The sequence below is a fragment of the Propithecus coquereli genome, unplaced genomic scaffold (assembly GCF_000956105.1).
Source record: "Propithecus coquereli isolate 6110/MARCELLA unplaced genomic scaffold, Pcoq_1.0 Scaffold482, whole genome shotgun sequence".
Classification (NCBI taxonomy): Eukaryota; Metazoa; Chordata; class Mammalia; order Primates; family Indriidae; genus Propithecus; species Propithecus coquereli.
In genome coordinates this window covers 769,917-793,089 of record NW_012150641.1, presented here as the reverse complement: position 1 = coordinate 793,089, position 23,173 = coordinate 769,917, and the positions used below count along the sequence as shown (strand labels likewise).

Here is a 23,173-nt window from a genome sequence, read left to right as displayed (position 1 = left end):
TCCCTGATGAAATCCCCTCCCACAATCCCCCTGAACCCTGATATATCAACGAGCCCTGATATTGATTACCCCGCTGCCACATAAAGAAAGGCAGGGCAGTGCTGTAGTAAAACAAAAACCAAACAACAACAACAACAGAACTGGGATCACAGGATAGGCAAACAGCCAACGGATCTGGGTCCAAATTCCTGTCCAGCTCCTTGTAAAGCTTAGGAAGTGAGGCAAGTCTCACAATTTCTCCATGTCTTGCAGTACCCATGCACAAATTTGGGATGTTGTCTACATTGAGGGGTTTCATTGAATATTAAATTACATCAAATACACACACATCATTAAATTATATTATGTACGTGTGGTTTCTTGTTCCTAGTAAATACCCGATGAAAATAAAAAAACGAACAAACAAAAACTAAACTCCAGACTTTATTGGGATTTCACTAGCTTTTCCATTAATATTCTTTTTGTTTCAGGATTCTGTTCCGTGCACCACGCATCACTAGGTTTCAGGTTTACCCAGTCTCCTTTAATCTGTGAGTTTTTCAATTTCTCCTTTTTCATGACACTGACAGTCCAGAAGAGCACTGGTCAGTGTATCTGATGGAACATCCCATAATCCGGGTTTGTACAATTTCTCAGGATGAGACTGGGGTTATGGGAAGAATAGCAGAGGTGAAGTGCCCTTCTCAGGTGATACTGCTTTTATCCTGTATAGATTTGCTGACTTTATTGAATCTGCAGGTTGATGTTCATTATAGATTTTGGCCAATTGAATGTTGGCAGAAGGGACCCTGTTCCAGTTCCAGGTCCTGTCCCTAGGAGGCATCGCATGTCTCCACTTGCCCTTTTGTGCCAGCATGTGATGTGCCTGAGAGACCCACTGGGTGGATCTGTACCCACCCTGCAGCTTGGAGCTAAGCCACTCTGAGCCCAACCTGGATCTGATGCTCCCTAGGTGTCCTGTAGATGCATGAGCAAGAATAAATGACCAGAGCTTTAATCCACTGACTTCCAGGTGTGCTTTACTGTTTGCAATAGCTAGCTGATGCAGGTTAGAGCATCTCCCAGTTCCTTCCCTCTCTCCTGAGTAGTTGTTCTGGGAGCACAGTGCTCTCCTCTCCCAAGTCACAGGCATCCTCCACCATCCCTTCACCTCCTCCTCTCTCCCTCCAGATGCATAGGGCCACCACTGAGCTCCCTTCGCTTCCTCTCAGCTGCATGGTAGGTCCAGGGTCCATGCACCCCGTCAATAACAACAGCCTCAGGCCCATCCCCTGCCTGGGGCTTGGGATACTGGGAGCAGCTGGATTTATGGACTTCTATTTCTTAAGTGAGGCACCACAGAAAACCCCAAATGTTGAGTCCTTAAGTCTAGGATTTTTTGTTCTGTGGGTCAATGAGTATGATGAGGCTTACATGGAACAGTATTGGGGAAAAATTTTAGCCCAAATGTATTTTCTATAGAGCGGAAAATTACAAAAATATAAACAAAACAATCTCCCAAGAATCTTATTTCTGCTATATATGAAATGATTTATGCAAACTGCCCAATTAGCAGTTACGTGTCATGCAGCAAAATAACTTGGTCATTAAATACAAGATGAATCAAGTTTTATTTGACAATAATATTAAATTCCACTCATTAATTCCTGGACGTCTGTTGATCAGGTAGTAGGACACCCTGCTCACACAGCAAAAAGGTACTGAAAAGGTACAAAAGGTACAACAAGGTACATGGTCCCCCTACTCTCTGGAGCCTGGAGCAAGTGCAGACGGCGAGGACGGGGAGGATGGAGAGGACAGGAAGGACGGGAAGGACGGCGAGGAATGGCGAGACAGGGCGGGGCTGGCCCTGCCCGCTTCTCTCAAGTCATAAGATCTCCAGGCTGCGATTTCACAGGCTCTGATGAGCCCAGGGCCTTCTGAGCAGGATGAATCAGGAGAAGAAGCGGCTCTGTGTGGGATACAGCTTGATGCTTCTGGTCACTTTCTTCACCTCTACCAGCCCAAACCCTGGTCCTGCCTGCACCCTATTGCCCTAGTCCACACTTGCTTCCAACTTTGCCAACCAACCCAGCCTGGCCGTTTGAAATTCCAGGCTCTTGCGTTCTCTCATTTCCCACGCATCAGTCCCGTCTTCCCACCAGCAGGCACTAAGCCCCGAGGGGCCAGTCCCTCCAAGCTCTGCTCTGGAACCTCGCCCAGGTGCCGGAACGGTGCCAGTGCACTCGTGGGTATGGAAGATTCTACACACAACGTGCACCAGCCCAAAGAGTGAGATGGAAGTGGGGGGCACTGGGGCCAACCTGACAGAGAAGGGGGTGTGGGGTGGGGCACCTGAGCAGCCCTCCCTTACCCTGACCGACGCGATTCCTCCTCAGTCTGGGTTCTGCCTCAGCCATGAGTTGGGAAGGTGGGAGTGAGGAACTTTCCAGAGGCTGAGAATACCCCAGCGGCCCCAAACAGGAGGAATCAGCGTTTAGAGGGTGAGGCACTAATCTTGGCACGGGACCGGGTCTTTGCAGACAATCTCTTCTCGACCTTTTAAGGAGGACTTGTTCCTGCCCCGCCATTCTCATGCTGAGGAAATGGAAGCTCAAATTTAATTTGCGTCCTCTGGTTATTTGGCTAGAAGGGAACTGAGCTGCTATTGCACCGAAACCTGTTCTGCCTCCCAAGGATCTGAGATCCAGAAAGGCGCTCAAGGGAAAGTCTGTACCAGGTCTTGACAACAGATAGGTCCACTGTTAGTGCTGCTTTTCAGAAGCCCGGGGAACCCGAGAGAGAGAAACCGGGCGGGTGCGTGTGTGTCTGGGGGGAGGGGTGGTACCCAGGGAAAGAAAAGTCTCGTGCGCGCGTTTCTACCACCCGAGCCCCAGAGTGGAGGGGACTGAACTCCTGACACAAAGGGTTCCCCAAGTCTTTGGCAAAGTGAGGGGTAGGCGCAGCCACGCGTTGGGAGAGGCCTAACCCACACCCCAGAGCACCGGAGCCTCAGATCTTCCTTCTAGGAAGGATCCTAGACCGTGAGAGTAGTCAGGGCTTTCGGAGGTCAACTCACCCATCCCTCTCCTTCCCCTGCGAGGAACGTGAGAGGCTACGGGGTCAGGCCCCACTCGATTGCCACACTAATGCCTGTTACTTTCCCAGAGCCCCAAGGCCCCAGAAACCATCTTGCTCCTGGCCCCCGCCCATGGCAGCGGGACCCTGACCCAGCACAGGGTGATTCCATTCTCCAGAGAGCGCACGTCCAGGAGGGGGCTCAGAGGGGGCCGCCCCGCGCGTCCTGCGCAGTCCGGCACCAGGCCCGCACTAGGGCAGAGCTCCACTGAAAGTCATGATGGGCAGGCACAGGAGGGAGCAGAGGTCGGGTGTGGCCTGGGCCAGCGGGTTGGGGGGCCTCTGGGGTGGCGGGGAGAGGCCGCTCTTCTCCGGCTTGTAGCAGGGTGAGACCTCACACCTGGGGGGCACAATGGGTTCAGGGATAAGGGCAGGGCCCATCCCTCCGGCTCCTTCCAGGCCTCTGGGTGGGGGAGCAGAAACTGACCCCTCCCAGGACCCCCTTTGCCCACCTGACCACACTCTGCAGGATCTTTCTCTCGTCCTGGTCCAGACACACGGCAAAGGGGCAGCTGTTAGAGCCGATAATCTGCACCTTGTCCACCTTGATCTGCGACGTGCTGATCTGGAAGGCAGGCCCAGGTCAGCCCTGAAGCCTGGACCTCGGACACCGCCAGGCCCTTCTCTCAGAACTGCCCACCCGGGTCCTGGAGATGGGGCAGGAGTTTGGCTGGCAGCTCTCGAGGGTTAATGGCCAGGTCAGGGGAGGGCTGCTGAGGCCCCCATCAGGCCCTGCCTCTGCCCTTTCCCGAGTCGGGAAGAAGTTCCCCCTGAGGAGACCCTGTGCTGCCCACCGCCCTCCCCGCGAGAGCCCCGGGCTCCCTGCCGTGAAGCTGCTCAGATTCAAAGCTCTGCTCAAGCCCGTCCACAGCCTTTCCGTAGGTACACACCCTCTCACAGGCACCCCTCCCTCCCTGACACCCCGCGGCACCGCACACCTGTGCACCCCCAAAACCACAGTCCTCACCCTGCGTCTCCTCTGCCACCCAGACACTGCAGACACCTCCTTTCTCTCTCACACAGACACACACATGAACCTGTGCCCATGCACACATATACATGTGCCTGCACGTACATAAACACACACACACACACATGCACATACACACATGCACATACACACATGCACGCTCCAACGTGTTTCCTGAGGATGTGGCTGGAAGGAGAGGGAAGCCTTTACCTGGTTAAAGCCCTTCTTGGATTTGGAGTTCTGCCTTTTCACCACTTCTGTCAGGTTTAGCGTCAGGGCTTCCATGCTGGAGTCTGAAGGGCAAGTCTCGGTCAGGCCAGGCTCAGAGGACCCCCTGCCCCGTCCCCCCGCCCGCCCCACTCACCCAGCTCCTCCTGCTTCCGGCAGGCCTTGCTGAGGTTGACGGAGGTACAGACCTTCTCCAGGGTGCTCCAGCGACTTCGTCCACTGATGGCCCCCTGGAAACAGCATAGCCAGACCCTCTCAGCCCAGAGCCCCCTGTGCCTGCTGCCTTCCTTTGAAGACCCACCAGGGCCAGGGTGCTGCCTGCAGTCCGCACATCCCCAGGAAGCTCCTTCTCATTAGCCAGAGCCCTGCACCACCCCAGATAGACTCGGATGGCTCCAGGGAGGCTCGGCAGGTCACTGGCTTGGTCCAGGGGTCAGCCTCCACGACCAGGGCACAAGAGCTAGGAGCACCTGAAGGGATGGTCTTGAGACTGTCCTGCTGAGCCCAGAGTGACGCAGAGATGGGCCCATGGGCACATCGTTCCTGGCAGAGCCAGACCAGAACGCCCTCTTTGGGTCCCTGTCTGTGTGTCTCTTTCATCGGGGACCTCCATGTTGTGAACCCAAGAGCATTTCTCAGTCCTCGGCTTACGTGACCTCGCAGACCTTGCTTGATTCTGTTCGCCACTCTCTCCTCCTTGGAAAACTCTCCCGGGCTTCCGTGAGGGTGCACATCTGGCTTTTCTGCCACCTCTCTGGCTGGGGCCTCTCTGCTTTGCTGGATCACCGCCTCCGCCCGCCGTTACCTTATGAAGGTCCTCTAGACCTTCTCCTACGTCCTCCGCTCTTTGTACCCCCTCTTTCTCTGCTAAGGAATCTCATCCACGCCGTTTCCATCAGCACCTATGCACCCATCTTCGCACTTCACCTCTGCATTGGGCCCATACAGCCCACTGCCTAGTCTGACTTTCTCCTTACACCTGTCAAGGGCCTCTCCACCTCAACATGTCCCAAACCAAACTCGTGAGCCTCCCCCACTGCACCTGGGCCTCTTCCTGTGTTCCCCACCTGAGATGGTACTGCCAGTCACAGAAGACTGGAACCCAGGAGTTTCGGCCTCTCCTTTGCTAATCCGTCCCTAAGCCCTGCTGGTCACGTAACTCACATCTGTCTCCCATTTCTTTCTATCTCCGCCACAGCTACCCTGGTGTGGGCTGCCCACATTTCTCTTCTGGACAACCACCTAGTCCCCTAACTGGCCTTCTTGCCTCGCCTGTGGACCCTTCCAGTCTGTTCTCCCAGAGCTGCCAGAGGGAGCTTCCACACCTCACATCTTATCACGTCTCATGCATCCCCAGCCCCACCACAAACTTAAGCCCCTTTAATGGACAACCATTGCCCTTAGGACAAGGACACAATTCCTCTCATTGCAATCGAGGCCCTTGGTGTGCTGGCCTCCCTGTTTCTTTAGCTTCACCTGATCATCATGTTCCTACTCACTCTGCTCCAGCCCCTGTGGTCTTCTTTCAGTGCGCTTTGATGGTCACACTCCCACCCACCACAGGGCCTTTGCACGTGCTGTTCCTGCTGCCTGAAGAGCACATCCCTCTCTTCTCAGCCTCATTAACTCCTGATTTTCTTTCTAATATTAACTCAATATCCCTTCCCAGGGAAGCCTTCTCTAACTCTCCTGACTGGGCTGAATTTGCCACTTAGGTACAGTACCGTGCAGCTCCCCTTCATCTGTTTGTCACAGTTGTAATTGTACATGTTGTGGGGTCACCTAACCAATGCCAACTACCCCCTCTAGACTGTGAGCAGGTCCACCAGCACCACATCTGTCCTTTGCTCACTCTTAGGAACACTCCAGTGCCTAGAACAATGTCCGGGCCATAGAAGATGTTTAACAAACACCTGGCACACAGCACTCAGTGAGGGGCAGTCCCAGCCTGCCTCCTTGACCACCAAATGCGAAGGAGCCCCCAACATCACTATTCATCTGCCCTTTTATTGCCTTGTCATCGCTCACCACTCTGAAATTATCTTGGCTATTTACTTGGTTCCTTGTTCTTTGTCTGTCCCCTCCTCTAGGTAGAAGGGAGGGCCTAGCTTTCCCTGCTCAACTGCTTTTTCCCCTGCCCAGCACAGAGGCGGTGTGAGTAGCTGCTAAATAAATATCTTCCAAATGGACGAAGGAAAGAGGAAGGAGGGCTCCCACCTGTGAGGCCAAGCCCCAGTCAGCCTGTGCCCGGGTGCCACCTGCTCAGAAGCTCATGTGTCCTGGTGCCTCATGGGCACCCCACCTCCTCCCCACAACTCTTCACACTCCCTTCTCACCTTGCATGCAGCCAGCCAGGCCACCAGCCCCGAAGACTCTCACACTGCCTCACACAGCCCCCTGCCGCCCCTCTCTCGCCCGCAGTTCTCTAGCTGGACCCAGCAGATCTGCCCCTGACACTTCATGGAAGCTGCTGAGTGCAGGTGAGGGCAGAAAACACACGGGGAGGGAGACTTTGGAGGCAAAGGGGCAGAGAGATGTCCATTCCCCCCCTTCCCTCTCTCAGCATCCGGGGGAGCCTTCTGAGACTTTCCAGCTTAAAGACTGGGGCCCAGGAACATATGAGTCCAGCTCTGGGCCCAAGCTCTGGTGGAGGAAGGATCAGCAGCAGATCCCGGAGGAGTCCCAGCACCTGCCTTACCTTGCTGTAAATTATCTGTAGTGTTAGAGGGACGGCCTCCCGGTCCCCATCGATGCCCAGCCGTTTGCTGCCGCCAGGACCTGCGCCACACACACAGGCAGTCGACCCTTCATTCCCTCCCACTTCCGCCCCCACACAGATCCCGTGGCCCCGCCTCCCAGGTGACCCCGCCCCCAGGCTCCACCTCCTCAAGGCCCGGCTCCCCGCCCATCTCCTGGGTTCAGGCAGTACCCACCCGAAGCCTTGATGGCGCGTGTGGCAGCAGAGTGACCCAGCTCCAAGGAGTGAATGAAGATCTCTGTCGTCTTCTCCCCAGTGATGAAGGTCAGCTGGAGAGGGCAGGAGTGTGAGCATCGTGTGAGCCTCCTGGGGGCCGCCCGCTTCTCCAGCATAGGGCTGCAGGCTGCCATGGGGTGGGGGCGGGGCCTGCAAGCCCGGCGGGGCGCGGGCTGGGACCTGGGGACGCTGACCTGGGCCTGCCAGTAAGTCTACGCGAAAGTGGAGACGTGGGGCATGGCGGGCCTTACCTCGGTCTGATAGACCTGCAGCAGCACCGGCCTGGCGGCAAAGCGGCAGTAGTACAGCAGCATGTCGGCCAGGATGGGCAGCTGGGCGGGGGAGCCCTCCAGGGGCCGGGCTTCGGCCTTCAGGGACTGCTGTGGCCAGAGGGGCAGGTGGGTAGAGGGCAAGAGAGAAAGAGAACATGGGAGGAGGAGGGGCAAAGACACGCGTGCAGAGGCAGAGAGAAGAGATACAAGGCAGATGGAACCAGGGAGAGATGGTGAGATGGAAGCAGCAAATGGGAGGTACACGGCTGCCCCGGTACCTCTCCCCCACCTGGCCTCCGGGGAGGCCTCTGGCCAAGCTGGACAAGGCCGGGAGTTGAGGACATGGCTGAAATCTAAAGTCCCCTGGACCCTTGAGGACACTCCCCTGTCACTGCAGTGACTCCAGCTCTAAGGCTCAGTCCTACTTCTCACCCACCCTCCTTGCTCTTGTCCAAGTGAGCCCTGGTCCTCCAAGGGGGTCTCAAGTTGGATCGAGGCTGTGTGACTTGAGCCAGCAGGCCCTCTCCCCCCACCCCAGGGGCCACTTACCTGGCACAGGACTTCAGGGGGCAGGTGCATGAGGCCCAGCACATTGCGCTCATACCAGGGGTCGAGCATGCCTAGGTAGTGGGAGATGTCATTGGTGCTCTCTTCCCATGGGGCCGTGCCCAGTTCCTGGGGCAAGAGATAAGGGTCATTCCCAGCTACTCAGGAGGCCTGCCCATCCTAGCTCCAGGGCCCAGGATGGCAGCTGCAGCCCCAAGCTGAGCCTTTCCCTGCCTTTGGAGGAGTAAGATAACTTTCAGCCTTTGTCATGTGACAAAATGTCATACCCAAATACAGGGCAGGGACCTGGGATTGAGGGCCAGGCAGGAGGAGGTGCCCTGTAAGCACAGGTGATTACTTTTGATGACTTCCAACCAGCTCCCTTTGGGTAGCTAGAACTCGCTCACGTCCACTCTACTTTCCCACCCCATCTGGCCCAGGGCTGGGGACATACTGCAGGGCTGGGGTGCCTCGGGGAGTCTGTGTGGGGTGGGGGTGTCTGTTTCAGAGGGGCTGGACAGGCACCAGAGCTGGTCCCCTGGTTTCGCTTCACGGGCACGTAGAAGAACTGAAGCTTGAAGAACCGTGTGAGGAGCGGGCGATTGTTCTCCAGTCGCCTGGCAAAAAGAAGGCGGTGAGAAGGGAACCCTTGGTCCCTCTCAGGCCCCGAGCCCCAGGCCCCAGGTTCCACCGGCCCAACAGCCCTGCTACACAGGGCGAGCGATGCCGCCCATCCCGGCTCTTACCGAAGTTTGCTATACGCCCGAGCCACCTTCCCTGAAATCCGATCGGAGCCAAAGACCACAACACGTAGCGTGGAAGCCTTGGGGTCCTCGTCCCCACTCAGGAAGGGGCGGCGGCGCTGGTGGCGTGGAGCAGGGGCCAGGAGCCAGCTGGACAGCTGGGTGCCGAGCTTGGGCTGGGGCAGGGAGAGGGAGCGCTGGGCCCGGGTGGGGCGTGGTTCCAGGCTGTCCAGGGGGCTGCAGAGGCTGCCTGCCCGCCGCAGGGGCAGGTCCGAGCTGCCCTCCAGGCTCCGAGAGTCCCTCCGCAGCACCAGCTGGCTAGTGCTCTTGAAGAGTTTATAGATCCTGTTGAACTTCTGCCCAGGCCTGCGGTGGCCCCGGCGTTCCTGGCTGCCAGGCCTCCCGGGCCACTCGGGGGAGCTCTCCTCACTGTCCTCCACGTAGCCACTGTCCATGCCATCCGAGAGGCCCGACACAAAGGAGCTCAGCAGGTGGCGGGAAAGGGCTGGCCCTGAGGCCTGGGAGGAGGCAAGGGACAGGGTGGAGTCACGGGACACCAAGGAGCTCGTGGAAAGCAGGGAGTCCCTCTCGACACAATGTCCGTCAGTTTCCAAGTCCTCCTCCTCCTCCTCCTCCTCCTCTTCCTCCTCTTCGTCGTCCCCTAGGATCCCTGGCTGGAGCAGCTCCTGTTCCTTGAGCAGGATTTCCTGCAGGATGTCTGCAGGGAAGCAAAGGGCCGCACCGTCAGGGTGTCCGGGCTCCTGGGTCCCCTCTTGTGTACTTTCAGAGCGGGGACAGGCTCAGGCAGACGGGACTTGAGGAGGCGCAGAAGCGGGCTGAGGGCCAGCCCAGGCCTCACAGCACCGCGCCCTGCTGTGCTTAGGGCCTGCTCAGGTGGGGGATGGGGGCAGCCGCACAGACCAGGGCTGGAAAGATAGCTCGGCAGTTTGGGCCCCAGCCGGCTCCTTACCAAAGCTGTCCTGGTTCCAGCTGTAGGTGTAGCACCTGGCAACGGGGATGGGGATGGTCTGGAGCTTCCCGGGTTTTGCAGTGTCTGTAAGAACAGGGAGGGCGGGACAAGAGGGCTGGGAAGAGGCCTTGGAGGTTGGCCAGCCCAGTCCCCTTGTCGTGGAGAAGAGACGAGTTGGGAAAGAACTGGCACAAGGCTGCACAGCCGGACGGGTCGAGGCTGAGTCAGACCTGGGTGCCTGGCTCCCAGCCAGAGGGCTTTTCTCCCAAGCACACCACGTAGATGCCATGCCCTTTACGAGCTGCGTGAGTGTGGCCAAGTCACAGCCTCTGAGGCTCATTTTATGATGTCCAAATGGCAAAAGAATAGCACAAGCCCACAGGTTTTTATGAGGAACAGTGTAACAGAGACTGATAATTGCTCCTCAAAATCGGTGCTCCCTTCTATGGCAACAGGAGACAGAACGTTTCCTGGGCTCCTTTAGGGCAAGATTAGGCCACGTGGCCAAGGTGGGCTCAAAGGGATACGTGCAGAAGTGACGCGGCACCTTCGACATCACCTCCAACAAAAAAGCCACGCCCCTCGCCCTAAGTGAGCACTCTTTCCTCTTCCCGCGAGCCACCAACGTGGTGGCAACCCAACCCTGACCCCACAGATAGGGACCGTGCCCTAGGAGATGGTGGAGCAACAAGATGCTGTAGCACCTGGGCCCCAAATGACTGCGGGGAGCAGAGCCACTGGGCCCGCCTGGCCTGCGCACCTGTGGAGCTAGAACGGGGGCGGGGAAGTGGGCAGAGCCCCACCCTCCCAAGAGCCTCACCTAACACCCCAGGGAAGCCGGCCTTTTCTCCCACCGCCTGCAGCTTGGTCCTGAGCCACTGCCGAGCCTCTGCAGCATCCCCGATGCCAGAGGCCAGCTCCTGTGCCTCTGCAGTCTCTGTGAAGATGTCCTCAAGCTCTGCCAGGGTCTTGGCCTGAAATTCCAGGAGGAGAGAGGGTTTGCTCCTGTACCATAGCCTGGCTGCGCACCTGTTCCAGTTCCTAGGGTCTTGCGAAGGGCAGCAGTGACCGACAAGTTCCCTCCCGGCCTTGCCCCCTACCTCTCCCCGCAGCTGGCCAGGAAGCCAGGCCGCCCCCTCAACTCCCATTCTCAGGAAATGGTCGGGAGAGAGAGGCCCACAGCCATGGCACTGCAGCTGGGAGGGCCTTCAGAGTGCCTCACTGAACCCCAGAGAGGGGAAAAGGCTGTCCAGGGCGACACAGCTGACCTGTCACAGAGCCAGGACTAGATGCCAGGTCTTCAGTCCAAAGCTCATTCCCATTCCCATGGCATGTGCCATTTTCTGAGGCACCAGACACCCGGCCCGCTGGCCAGGGTGCCACCCAGCTCCAGTCAGGATCCAGCACTCCAGAAACCCCTCGACGAGGCCAGTCTTGCAGCCACTGCCCTGCCATGTCCCTCAGGGTGAGGAGGACCAGCGTACTCCAGAGACTGTAGCCGAGGTGGTGCAGAGAGGAGGCTCTGCCTCCCCAGAAAAGTGCTCCACTGAGCCCCAGGACCCAGGTACATACCTGCAGCCTGCAGTGCAGGCCTGGGAAGTCACAGTGGGCCCCAAAGGTGGCCTGGAAGGCGTGCAGGAGCAGGGTGGTGTAGGTGGTGTGGGGCGAGTGTCCGGGCGCGCTCAGCTTGTCAGCCACGGCGAGGAACTCGGCCTGCACCTCCACTGGGTTCAGCAACAGCACAGTGCTGGGGGCACAGGACCAGCTGTGGCACCTGGGGGCGGCCAGCACACCGGGGTGCAGCCACGCATCACGCCTGCCGGTGCTCAGCAGGCAGGGCCCGGGGAAGTGATGGCAGGAGGCCAGGACACAGGAGGGCGGCTCCAGGGCCCCAGGTCCCGGGGGAAGCTTGGGGTCTAATTATTTTTCAACTGGTATTTCCAAAGAACTTTTCAAAATTGAACTTAATTTTTAAAAATAAATTTTACCTTAACTTCTATATAAACATTTTTTCTTATGGGACATCTGAATGGATACAAGATTCCTCAAAAGAGGACCATATTTTAGGCGAAGTGACTTGAAGCCAGGTGACCACTTTTCTGGGGATCCAGGGAGCAGGGCAGCCACATGCAGTGTGGCCTGGGGTGAGTGGGGCCTGAAATTCCTCATAGCGTGGGGGTTGCACCTGCCCAGAGGATGGGGTGCCAAGTCAGGGCTGCATCTTATTCGTCCACTTATAGGGGACACCATTTCTATCAATAATTAGCCCAACGCCATCCTATAGGCTAGCACCAGGCTGGGAGGGGGTGTGTGGCCAGCTACTCTATCTCCCTTCCTGATGGACACCCGGAGTCCCTCTTAGTGCCATTGTTTAAATCTCTTTATTATGGAAACTTTCAAACCCTCCAAATATTAAGAGGATCGTGGACCCTGAGGTGTTGATCGCTCAGTTAACGGTTAACAATAACACACGGTCATTCTCACTTCACCCACGCCATCCCCGCCATCACCGCATGGTCTCGAAGCCAGCGCGAGCCACCGTGGTGTCATATCCCCAAACGCTTTGCTGTGACTGCCCGCACTGCTCTCGCTCTCACAAGCCCGTGCTGCCTTCAGACCCAGTGCGAAGAAGCACCATGCGGGCAGCCTTCCCTCCAGGCTTCCGGAGCCCCCGTCCCTTGCTAAGCGCTTGCTCGCTCCTTCCACGGACATGTGCTGAGCACCACTGTGTGCAGGCGAGACCAGCCGAGCCCCTGCCCTCACCAGCTGACATGAATTCTCTGCAAAAGAACTTTTCATCCTTCCTAGTTTATAGACAAGGAACGTGAGACCCTCTCCCAACCCTGGGCTCTTTCTGTGCAACCTTTCCTTGCCTCGGTCTCCTTATCTGAAAAATCCCTTCCTCGCAGGGTTAGCAGGAGGGGTTAACTGAGTCAACACTTGCGACAGTGCCTGCAGCCCAGGAGGTGCCTAAAAGTTGTTCCCAATTCCTCAGCAGCCCACCTGCGTCCGTCCTGGGGGCGGGGGGGGGGAGTTCTTATTCACTCCCTGAACTGCAACAGTTTCACGTCCTCTTTGTCTCTTTCCACACCTACCACAGGCTTGTTTGTTCCTATCTAGAAGGAACTCCAGAAGTGTTTCTCACAGCGTGACTGCGAAGTGAACCCTTGGGGCTGGGGCTGGGGTAGGGTGAGGGGAGCTTTAGTTTCTGAGCCGATGAAGGCTGCAGCCCCTGGGCTCCCAACGTAGGCGAGACCTCCGGAGGGGCCTGGGAATGGGCACCCCCTCTCTAGTGCTTTACAGACTACAGGTCAGTGCCCGGGAGTGGGCAGTGAAACCAATCTGAGGAGCCACAACCAGAATCTGCTTCTTGAATGAAATAGAATCGAATAGGACAGAGCTCATCCTGTGCAGCAGGCGTGAGTTTCATTCAGCTGTGTGTGTGCACGTGTGTGTGTGTGCAGGTGCACACGTGCTTGTGTGCCTGCATGTACCAGGCTGTCATAGAAAATGTAGTTTTAATTGTAGGTCCTGGTCGAAACTGTTTGGAAATGCTGTTTCAGTAACAGGCAGAAAGATACTGTGGAAATAGCATGGGCTTTTGCATAAGACTGAGGTTCAAATCCTGGCTCAGACACTTGCTAGCTGGGTGGCCTTGGGGAAGTTACTTGGCCTCTCTGACTTGCAGTTCCTCATCCGAAAAGTATGGATAAAGTGAGGTAATGTGTGCCTAACGCCTGGCACAATTGATGCAGACCCCTTTAGGAATCTGAAGAAAGACCTTCAGCCTAGACAAATGAACCTACACCCCGCTTCCCGTTTCTCCCTCCCCCAAGAGCACTCACACGGTGGAGCTGCGGTGACTCCTGATGGGCAGGCCCTGTTCGGCCCTCACCAGTCGCTGGTAGGAGATTCCTGTGGGCCAACAACCAAAAAAAAGAGTTCATGGGCTTATCTGTCCCTCAGCACTGTATCCTTATGCCCTGTGCGAGCCAGGCAGTGGACGGGCAGGTTGGACGTTTCCGTACAAGGCTCAGAGGAACCCTGGGGAAGAGAGCTGCTATTAGGACCCTCCAAGGGATGCACGGTTAGAGCCCGGGCTGGACGCCTGAGTTCTCTTCTGCCTCTTCTGTATGGCCTTGGGCAGGTCACTTATCCCTGGGCCTCAGTTTCCCCCCTAAGGGGCAGATAAGATCAGTGGCCTCTGAGGCCTTTAGCAGTCTATGATTTCCAGGCCCCATCCCAGTTGGATTGGCCACGTTTTGCTCTTCAGAGACTGGGAGGCAGAGCACAGTGGGAGGGGACCCTGGGCCCAGGAGGCTGCCCAGTTGTTCCTGGGTCCCTGTTGTCACTGCTCCCCTCTCTGGGTGCCTTCCCATAGTGGCTGTGCCAGGCGCCCCTCAGCCCATCTGCTCCAGCCACTGGGGAGTTTCCAATCTTCGCCTGCACCTCTGCGTCTCTGCCTGGCGCCCCACGCCCTCTCGGGGGCCTGTGGTCTTGCCTGGTGTCATGTCTGCTCTAAGGGATCTGCACCCCAGCCCCCCTCCCAGCCCGCATCCCCATCCTCTCTGGCCTCTCCCCCTCTCTGCCTCTTCTGATTTCAAAATGCGGAGAAGAGACAAATCAGACGTTTTCCCTTTTCTTTCTGCATCTTGACTCAGTTCTGTGGCTGGAAAGTGGCCCATTTAGAGTATGCCTTCAGCTCTACGTCAACCATAAGGTTAAGCAAGAACTCGCTCTCCTCATGGACCCGGGGCAACAGGACGGGGGCTGAGGATTCAGTGGAGCAGGCCACTTTCTTGTCAGAGCTCGGAAATAGTCCCAGGGAGTCCCAGGGAGTCCCGTCCAGAGCGGGGCCACTGTGGCCCGGGGTTGAGCTGGGAGCTGGAAGGACGGCCCCGCAGAAGTGCAAGCTCAGACCTGGGGCTTAGAGACAGCTACAAACAGAAGGGCGGCGATTTTTGCTCAGTATATGGCAGAATATTACCAAATTAAGCTATTCTAACTTGGAACCTAATTGCTTTGATTTTTAGCCTTTTGTGTGATTTTTTAATGTAATCGCTGCAGGTTTAGAAGTTAATGTTACATCTATTTTGCGAGAAAAATCCCTGCAACAGTGGCTATTTCTATCAGGACTTAGGACTCCACCTGGTGGCCACTCACATGCATTACAGAGAAAAGCTCCTGTCGCCCGCTCCTCCGGAAGAATAATACTGTAGTCATCGCAGTGGACACAAACAGACGCCCCCAATCTACCTGACCACACAACACACACATGCAAAATCCCCTGAGCTTATTTCTCGTTTCTTTTCCTACTTCGTGTTTTCTAATGGGTAACCCACGCCCTGCCGACCCCGTTTCTTCACCGCTGTTCTGCCTCTGTCCGCCCAGGACACGCAGTTGGTCACGCTCAGGAGCAGCAGGCTATGACGTCACTGTCCCTGCACATCAGGTTTCTTCCAAAACGCTCAGCCCTGGGCTTCCAACCCCACCGCCTGCCTCCTGAAACCCTCTCCTGAAGCTTACCAATGTTTTCTCAGTCCCCAAACCCAACAGCTCAACCCCACCATGATTCTCCTTGAACTTGTCTCTTGGAGTGTTTGATACCATTGACAACTTTCTCCTTGAAGCTCGCTCATCTCCTTTAGTCTCCGCACGAGGAACAGTCTCTAGCACCTGCACCTGTGTGTCCTGGGATACCTTACCTGTCCCATTTGGGACTGCGGTGAAGTTGGAGCTGGAAGCTGCTTCCTGTTAGCCATGTGGACTCCACATGACTGCTGCTTCATGTGTTTCTGCTGCTTTAATGGGGGGACATTTAGGAGGACATCTGTGCCTCTTGGCACACCCTCACCCAGAGGGAGCTATTTTCAGAGTTGGTTGGCAGGTGCTGATTATCCAAGACACCAGCAGCTTGCAGGTGGAGCACACAGTCATCAGATAAAACCGTCCACCCCGCCCTGAAGACACCATAAAGCCCCCTCCTCGGCCTCTCTTGGCAATGGACCCCACTGTTTAGTATGGGATGTGGGCTTTGGGGGTAACGGATTGACGGGCGGGCGCTGAGCTGGGAACGAATTAGAAAAGACTGTGCAGTGTGGAGGGGCTGTGAGCCTGTAAACTTTTGTCCAAACTGACTCCTTTGAACCAGGCTTAGTAATTGTCCTGTGGAGTCCCCATTTGCCGGTGTGTGCTGTGAGGCTGGAAACGTCTCCAGCACCCTGCAAGCCGGATGGGCCTTGGTTCTCATCATGTTACCTGGCGGTGCCAGGCCACTGCTGCTGAGCAGGGGGGTGGGGGGTGGTATCAGCCCCAGGACCACCCCTATCTCCACCCTACACTCCCTGCACAGGGAAGCCGCACCGGGGAACCTTGGCTCAATGGACCCCTCTCTCCCTTCGATCTTAGATCACATTCTTTCTTGGTCACCTTAACAGATGGGAACAACTTTCTGGGACTGGCTTCTTCGAGCAAGACTGGTGCCGGTGCTAAACGAAAATCTTGTTCCTGTGCCAGGTTGTAGCAAGTAGAAAATCAAGAGAAGCCACCGCACAGGGGCAGAGAACAAGTATTGGTGGGGTGGGGAGGACAACAAGCAGTCAGGGTGAAGGTCACACTCCCTGCCCGGGCAGTCAAGACCCTTCACAATCGAGCCTTGTGTGCCCGTCTAAGCTTCTGCGCTTTTAAAAAGCTGCAAATAGATTCCTGTTCTGCACAGAACAGCTGACTTGGTCCTATGAAGACCAAGGACGCATGAAGATGACTCCCTCTGCCGTCATCATGCGAGCACTGGCATTAAATTAACAGCACATTAACAGACGCGTCTGCGCTGAGGATGGTACTTGGGCAGGAGGAGGCAGGCAACAACCACATTTTGACTCAGTTTCCTCTTACAAGGCAAATGCCAAGAATCTACGGAGTCAACAGTGCTAGGGTGAAGCGGGGCCCAGGCCTGACTGTATCGCACTCCTCAGGTGAGACTGTGCTGGGTACGGCTCTGCAAGGTCTAGGAGCACCATCAACGCACGGTTGCCAGTTAGAGTCTGATCCGTATCACTCCCTGACGCGAACGCCAGCACGACACTCCCTGCAGCTTTCCTCCTGGGCGGCGCCCCCACGAGCTGCACCTTCCTGCTCCCCGCCTCCAGGCTCCTGCATTCTAGAGGGGCTGGAGGAACTGGGACTTGTGGCCCCGAGGCCTCAGCAGGCCCTGGGTGGAGGGTGAAGCACAGACTTCGGTGAGCAGCAGAGGAGGAGAGGATGTGACAAGGAAGGCTGGGAGTCTGGGAGCAGAGGTGGAGGCGAGAAGGGGTGAAGTGAGCAGGGCAAGAGGGAAATACTGAGGGGAAGGAGCAGTGACCCTGCAGGAATGCCTGTGAGTTGAGGTCTCCAGCTGTGCAGGGCCACCAGTGAGGTGTCACCGCCTTGGTGACAGTCACCCTAACAGGCCCAATCTGGGTTTTCCAGGCCACTCTTATAAGTAAGTCATATATGGCAGAGACTTCTAGGCATCTACCCAATATCCATCCCCCTTCTTCTTTACTAATGAGATCTTGGGCAATGTAGCCAGTTAATAAGTCGCATTTCTCAACCTCCCTTGCAGAAAGTATTGGGTGGACCCCTTTTTGCAGCCCCCTTCACTTCCTTCTGTTAACTGGAATGTAGACATGATGGCCAGAGCTCCAGCAGCCATGTTACACCATGAAGTGACTTTGAGGATGATGCCTCTTGCTAAGGATAGTAGAGCAGAAAGATAGGAAGACTAGTCTAGGATGTTCATGGGGCCACCATGCCAATGCTGGACTGTCTTCTTCCAGGTGTGTGTGTTGGGGGGGGTGTGAGAGAGAAAGAGAGAGAGAGAGGAAAATAAGCCCTTATGAGTTTAAGCCACTGTTATTTTGGGCTTTCTGTTATAGGCAGCCAGCTTAGTCCTAAGTAATCACACCCTGTGAATTCTGGAGCACCTGCCCTCCACTCTTTTCCCTAAATCTCTCCCACCTACTAGTCAATGACGTTTGACATTCCTTCACGGGGTATAACCCTTTCGTTCCATAATCAGAGACAAAAACTAGAAAATGCAAACGTCTGATCAATAATGTCCCATATTGCCACTGGACAATGTTCAGCATTCACCCACTACCAGTTGACAGGCAAAACTGACCTAACCCAGGTCTGTTTCTCATTGGACGGGAGGTCAAGGGCAGGAAGGCCCTGAAAATCTGAAAGGGAACGGGGCAGGAGCAATTCCTAAGGTGGAAAAGTGCTTATAAAAAGACAGCCAGTCATCTGTCAATGCCTCTTGGTAGAGACACAGCTTTACGGAAACGTGAAAGGATATGATATGGTTTTTGGAGTCACATAGACATGGGTTCAAGTGGCAGAGCACCTGTTAGCCATGTGACTGCGGGCAAGCTACTGAACTGTCGAGCCCTCAGTTTCAGCATCTGAAAAATGGGAATAATAGTAACCACGCAAAGAGGTGTTCTGAGTGGCGGATAGGACCACCCCTTGGCTGCGTTCAATACAGCACAAGCACACAGGAAATGCAACCTCACATCACTGCCAGCCTATCCTCACCACGAGCGATAATCACAGTCCTACTTCTGACAGGGAAGCACAGAAAACTTAAGTAACTTGCCCAAGGTCATCAGTTAATACGGGACAAAGTATAGGTCTTTTGTCATACCGAAGTCCACATTCCTTCTCTCACCCTTGACCTTATAGCCTGCACAAGAAACAATGGACTTAGTTTTGTCATGTATGAAATGGGAATAATATTACTTTTCCCTCTCACCCTGCAGGTGAGATGCAATCCTTCAGGTTCGTGTGCTTTAAAATTGCAGAGTGACTCACACATAAGATGACCACTGTTGTTTACAGATAAATTCTTTGCAGGCAAGTACTGTGGTCTTCACAGCCTTGCAGGCACAGAGTAAATATTCAATAAACATATGGGCTGAGCCCGAGAGGGCTGTGGTAGGCAGGACCCGGTGGCACCGATGTGAGGTTTCCTGCCACCTCCAGAGTGGAGGCAGTAGGCGACCCTATGGGGGTAGAGTCAGGAAGCCGGGGGAGGCCCCCAGCCTTGATAACAGGCCCACTTCCTCTGCCACCCAGCCACATCAAAGCAGGATGAACTGTTTCATTTGTCTCCATGGCAACTGGGTCCCTAAGACTCCAAGGGTGGAGGGCCCAGCTCTCTAGATCCCTTGTCATCTGCTCCCTGTGACCTTGCCAGGACCCCTCTAAGCTAATATCATCCCAATACCTACTGCCTCCAGCAATGTGAAATCAATGTAGGCCAGCAACAGAGCTCACAAACTGCTCTGAGAGGTAGACATAACTAGACACCCATTTTACAGATGAGGAAACTGAGGCTCATAAGTTAAATGCCCTGCTGAAGACCCCACAGCTAGTGAGTAGCAGACTCAGGATTTGTAACCACAGTGGTCTGGTCCCAAGTACTGGTAACCTCTAAGATATTCAGCCTCTATTCTAAGAGTTCAAGTTCCCGGCATCCATTCTAGCCCTCCCCTACTTTATTGATGGTGAGAGGGACTCAAGAATAAAGCAAACGAATGATCACATGGCTGTTAAAAATCATACTAAAGCAATTCCACATAAGGGGTCACGTAGGAGAAGGTAATTTTGTTTAACTTACTATTTGCTATGGATTAGGGCTCAAGTTCTGCGCAATTAGAGGTTAACTTGTAGATGTGAGATAAGTTGCAAGTGATTTTTGTGCGGTAGAAAAGATAACCCCAAAGATTATGGTTTTATTCCCCCATATGATATTAACTATTTTGTGTCTGATTTTGCAATCTTATTCTAGCTGTTATGAGAACCTTCTATCAGTTTCTCATATCCTCCTCAACACGGACTCTACTGTCTTGCCAGTTCCCTCAGTAATGAGCTGATAGATTTCCGACACAAGCTCATTAAATATTTGTATAAGTGTTGGGTTTTGTAACTGTTTGAAAATGATTCTCTGACACGAGAGAGAGTTAATAGTTTCCTATTTCAGTTCTGCTTTCCCTCCAAGAGGAGAAGTTTCCAGCACAGGCAGCTTGGCTTGGGTTTCCCTCTCTAGGCAACTGCCTTCTCCCTGGTCACCAGGGCATCTGAGGCCTCACGGGGTCCCGGGGACGATGTCGAGAAGGCCCTCAGTAGTGAGCGATGGTTCTAGGGTCTTCCCTGCTCTGAGGCCAAAGGGCCCCCATTCCACCTTCATCTCCAGAGCTGCTCTGCCTGGCTTGTGTGCGCCAGACTTAGCACCCCGTCATCCCAGGGCCTGGGCCTCACCGCCACCCCGCCGCTTCGCATCTGCTCGCTGGGCTGCCCGGCGCAGAGCTCCTGCCCAGCTGCACACAGAAACATCTCCGGGCATAGCGCGCACGCAGCTGAGGCTCTGCTTGAAATTGGGAAGCGGTCTCCCCACAAGTGATCCCCTCCCCCAACCCAGCATCTTCCTTACCCATTTCAAAATAAGAAAGAGTCATTTTTTAGATCTTTGGTATAAATGAAGTACCAAATCTTACTTGGTAAGAAGGCCCTGCCAAGGCATTGCATTTTAAATCCTTTCTTTCAAAATTGTAGAAGGGAATGAAAGCTTTGTCTCCTGATAGAAGAGCTCCAGTCACAGCAAGAAGCCCAGAAGAGATCTAGATCTGTTTGTTTTGGCGGGCAGCAGGAAGGAGGAAAGGAATGAAAGAATTTGACTTTAAACTGGTTTGTTCATTTAGGGTGCCTTGGCAAGTTAGGTTGGCACACTGTCTATTCATTGTGTGCCCAAGCACTTTTCTGAGTCCAGTATGTTCTCAGGGCCTTCCTGATTTTTTTTAACTCTCCACCCAGATTTCTACCATCATGTGAGGGCCACGTTACAGGGAGACTTTGGGGTTGGCCAACCCTAGCCTGTACCTGCTGTGCTCATTTGTAACAACAGAGAGCTGACTGACGGGGGCAGACAGGGCAGCTGATTGGTTGGGGAAGACAGTTATGAACCTTCCAAAGAAACTTATACACAAAGCTTCAGTCCTGGGCTTTATAGGGTCCATGAGTTGTTGGGGAACAGGATTTGGTACTTCTATCCCTTGTGTGTTTTATGTGTATGGCAGGAATTAAATGCTGCCGTCACTAAGCAGGGCCTGATGCATGCATACGTTTGAAATTTAAAAACAAAAATGAGATTTTAACACATATAGTATTTGGGGGCCTGCTTTTTTACTCAACAAGTTATTCAACATCTTTTGATCTCAGTAACTCCATTCCTACAATATCATTTTTAACAGTTGAATAGCATTCCACCAAGTGACTCTGCCACGCTATACTCCACCATGTTCAATACTTAGGCTTTTTGGCATTGGCTGATTATAAGAAAGAATGCATTCTTGCATTCACCTACACCTACACCCTTGTAGCTGAGTCTTTGCACATCCATAGTTATTTATCAGGATAAATTTCGAGGAGTGGAATTGCTGGGTGAAAGGGTATTCTTTCCGATGCTTTAGCAAACACAGCTCCTCTTTTCCTTAGCAACACTGGTGTTTTTGTTCTTTTTTTTTTTTTTAATCTTTGCCAGTTTAATAGGGGAAAAAGAGTCTCACTATTTAGTTTTGAGTTCCCTTTATTACTAGTGAGGGTGAATATTTTGGGGGGTCTTGCTCAGCCGTTCAGGGTTCTTTGTTGAGGTACCTGAATCACATCCTCATTCATATTTCCATGGGTGTGTTGGCCTATTGTTTAATTGATTCAAAAGCACTCTTCATGCGTTTGATATATTAATTTTTTGTTGCAAATATTTTTCTTAGTTTGTCATTTACCTTTCACTTTAGTGGGTTTGCCATATAAATGCTCTAAATTTTATGCTTTCAAATCTGTCAGTCTTTTTCTTTATAATCTTTGCCTTGGGGGACGTGTTTGGCCACTCTTCTCGCTCCAGGTTCATGTCACCCTATTTTTCTTCTACCACTTTTATCGTCTTGTTTTTCACACATAAACCTTTAATCTGTCTGAAAGTTATTTTTATGTTTGAGATACAACTTTTTTTTTTTTGAGACAGAGTCTCACTCTTTTGCCCGGGCTAGAGTGCGGTGGCGTCAGCCTAGCTCACAGCAACCTCAAACTCCTGGGCTCAAGCGATCCTCCTGCCTCAGCCTCCCGAGTAGCTGGGACTACAGGCATGCGCCACCATGTCCGGCTAATTTCTTCTATATATTTTTAGTTGTCCAATTAATTTCTTTCTATTTTTAGTAGAGACGGGGTCTTGCTCTTGCTCAGGCTGGTTTCGAACTCCTGAGCTCAAACAATCCGCCCGCCTCGGCCTCCCAGAGAGCTAGGATCACAGGCGTGAGCCACCGCGCCCGGCCTGAAATACAACTCTTAATTTTTTTTGAGATAGAATTCTAACTCAGTTTTTTTATGACCTGCCAATTATCTTGATGCCATTTATTAAATGACTAATTTTCTTCATCACTGGTTTGAGGATACCACTTTGTCATATAGTAAATGTTTGTATATGTAACTGTTTCTAGCTGTCATCTTTTGTTCCATTAATCTACCTATTCTTATACCAATGGTGTACTATTTTAATAACTATAGCTATATAGTTATTAAGAATACATAAATATATAATAAATGCATAAATAAATGCTACTGAAGAGCATTTACTCTTTCAAATAGACTTTATTTTGCTAATTTAAAAAATATATTGCTGATATTTTGATTGTGATTGCATTTATTTTTATAACACCTGGTATTATTATAATATTGATTTGATCCAGCAATGTCTCTCAATTATTTATTCTTCAGGAAAGTTTGTTTTCTCTATATAAGTTATTAAATTTTCTTTTATTTATTTTTTATTTTTAGTTGCTATCATAATTTTTTTCATTATGTTTTCTTACTGGCTAATGCTGGCTTATGAAAAAGCTCTTAAAGACCTGTTTTCTTGTTCTGACAATTCTTCATTGAGGCGATTCTCTCAGTCTAGACAGGTAAACAACTGTTTGAGCTCTAAACTATTAAAATGTTCTTTATTTTTGTCTTTTGCATAGGCAAAATACCTATAAGCAAAAAGAGGAAGATTATTGACTTTACAGGAAATGCCTCTAGTATTTCACCTTGGGCTGTTGCCGTATTAAAAACACTTCTATAGCAATGGTTTCCATATATTGAGGGGTTTTGAACATCAAGAATGGGTGTTGAATTTTATCAAATGTTCTGGAGGCATTTATTGAGATGCTTACGTAACTTTATTCCTTTGAGTATTGATGTGAAGCACCACCTCTCAGCAAATCATACTTGATTGTGTTTTCCCTTGCTCTGTCATAGTTTCCCTAGACCTCATTTTCA

General features: G+C 53.2%; 1 protein-coding gene across 1 annotated transcript in view; it reads right to left on the bottom strand.

Annotated features, from left to right (window-relative positions):
- Window positions 1-1,827: 1,827 nt before the first annotated feature.
- The window catches only part of PIK3R5 (phosphoinositide-3-kinase, regulatory subunit 5), a 74,926-nt gene continuing 53,580 nt past the window's right edge, over window positions 1,828-23,173 (bottom strand). The window contains exons 6-19 of the mRNA XM_012655740.1: window positions 13,666-13,735; window positions 11,393-11,567; window positions 10,641-10,794; window positions 9,821-9,904; window positions 8,854-9,568; window positions 8,562-8,724; window positions 8,111-8,236; window positions 7,541-7,669; window positions 7,249-7,342; window positions 7,014-7,093; window positions 4,452-4,545; window positions 4,298-4,380; window positions 3,570-3,682; window positions 1,828-3,457 (exon numbers count right to left, since the gene is read on the bottom strand). Of these exons, the coding sequence (XP_012511194.1) occupies window positions 3,310-3,457; window positions 3,570-3,682; window positions 4,298-4,380; window positions 4,452-4,545; window positions 7,014-7,093; window positions 7,249-7,342; window positions 7,541-7,669; window positions 8,111-8,236; window positions 8,562-8,724; window positions 8,854-9,568; window positions 9,821-9,904; window positions 10,641-10,794; window positions 11,393-11,567; window positions 13,666-13,735 (2,228 nt within the window). The 3' untranslated portion in view covers window positions 1,828-3,309. The remainder of the gene's footprint in view (window positions 3,458-3,569; window positions 3,683-4,297; window positions 4,381-4,451; window positions 4,546-7,013; window positions 7,094-7,248; window positions 7,343-7,540; window positions 7,670-8,110; window positions 8,237-8,561; window positions 8,725-8,853; window positions 9,569-9,820; window positions 9,905-10,640; window positions 10,795-11,392; window positions 11,568-13,665; window positions 13,736-23,173) is intronic.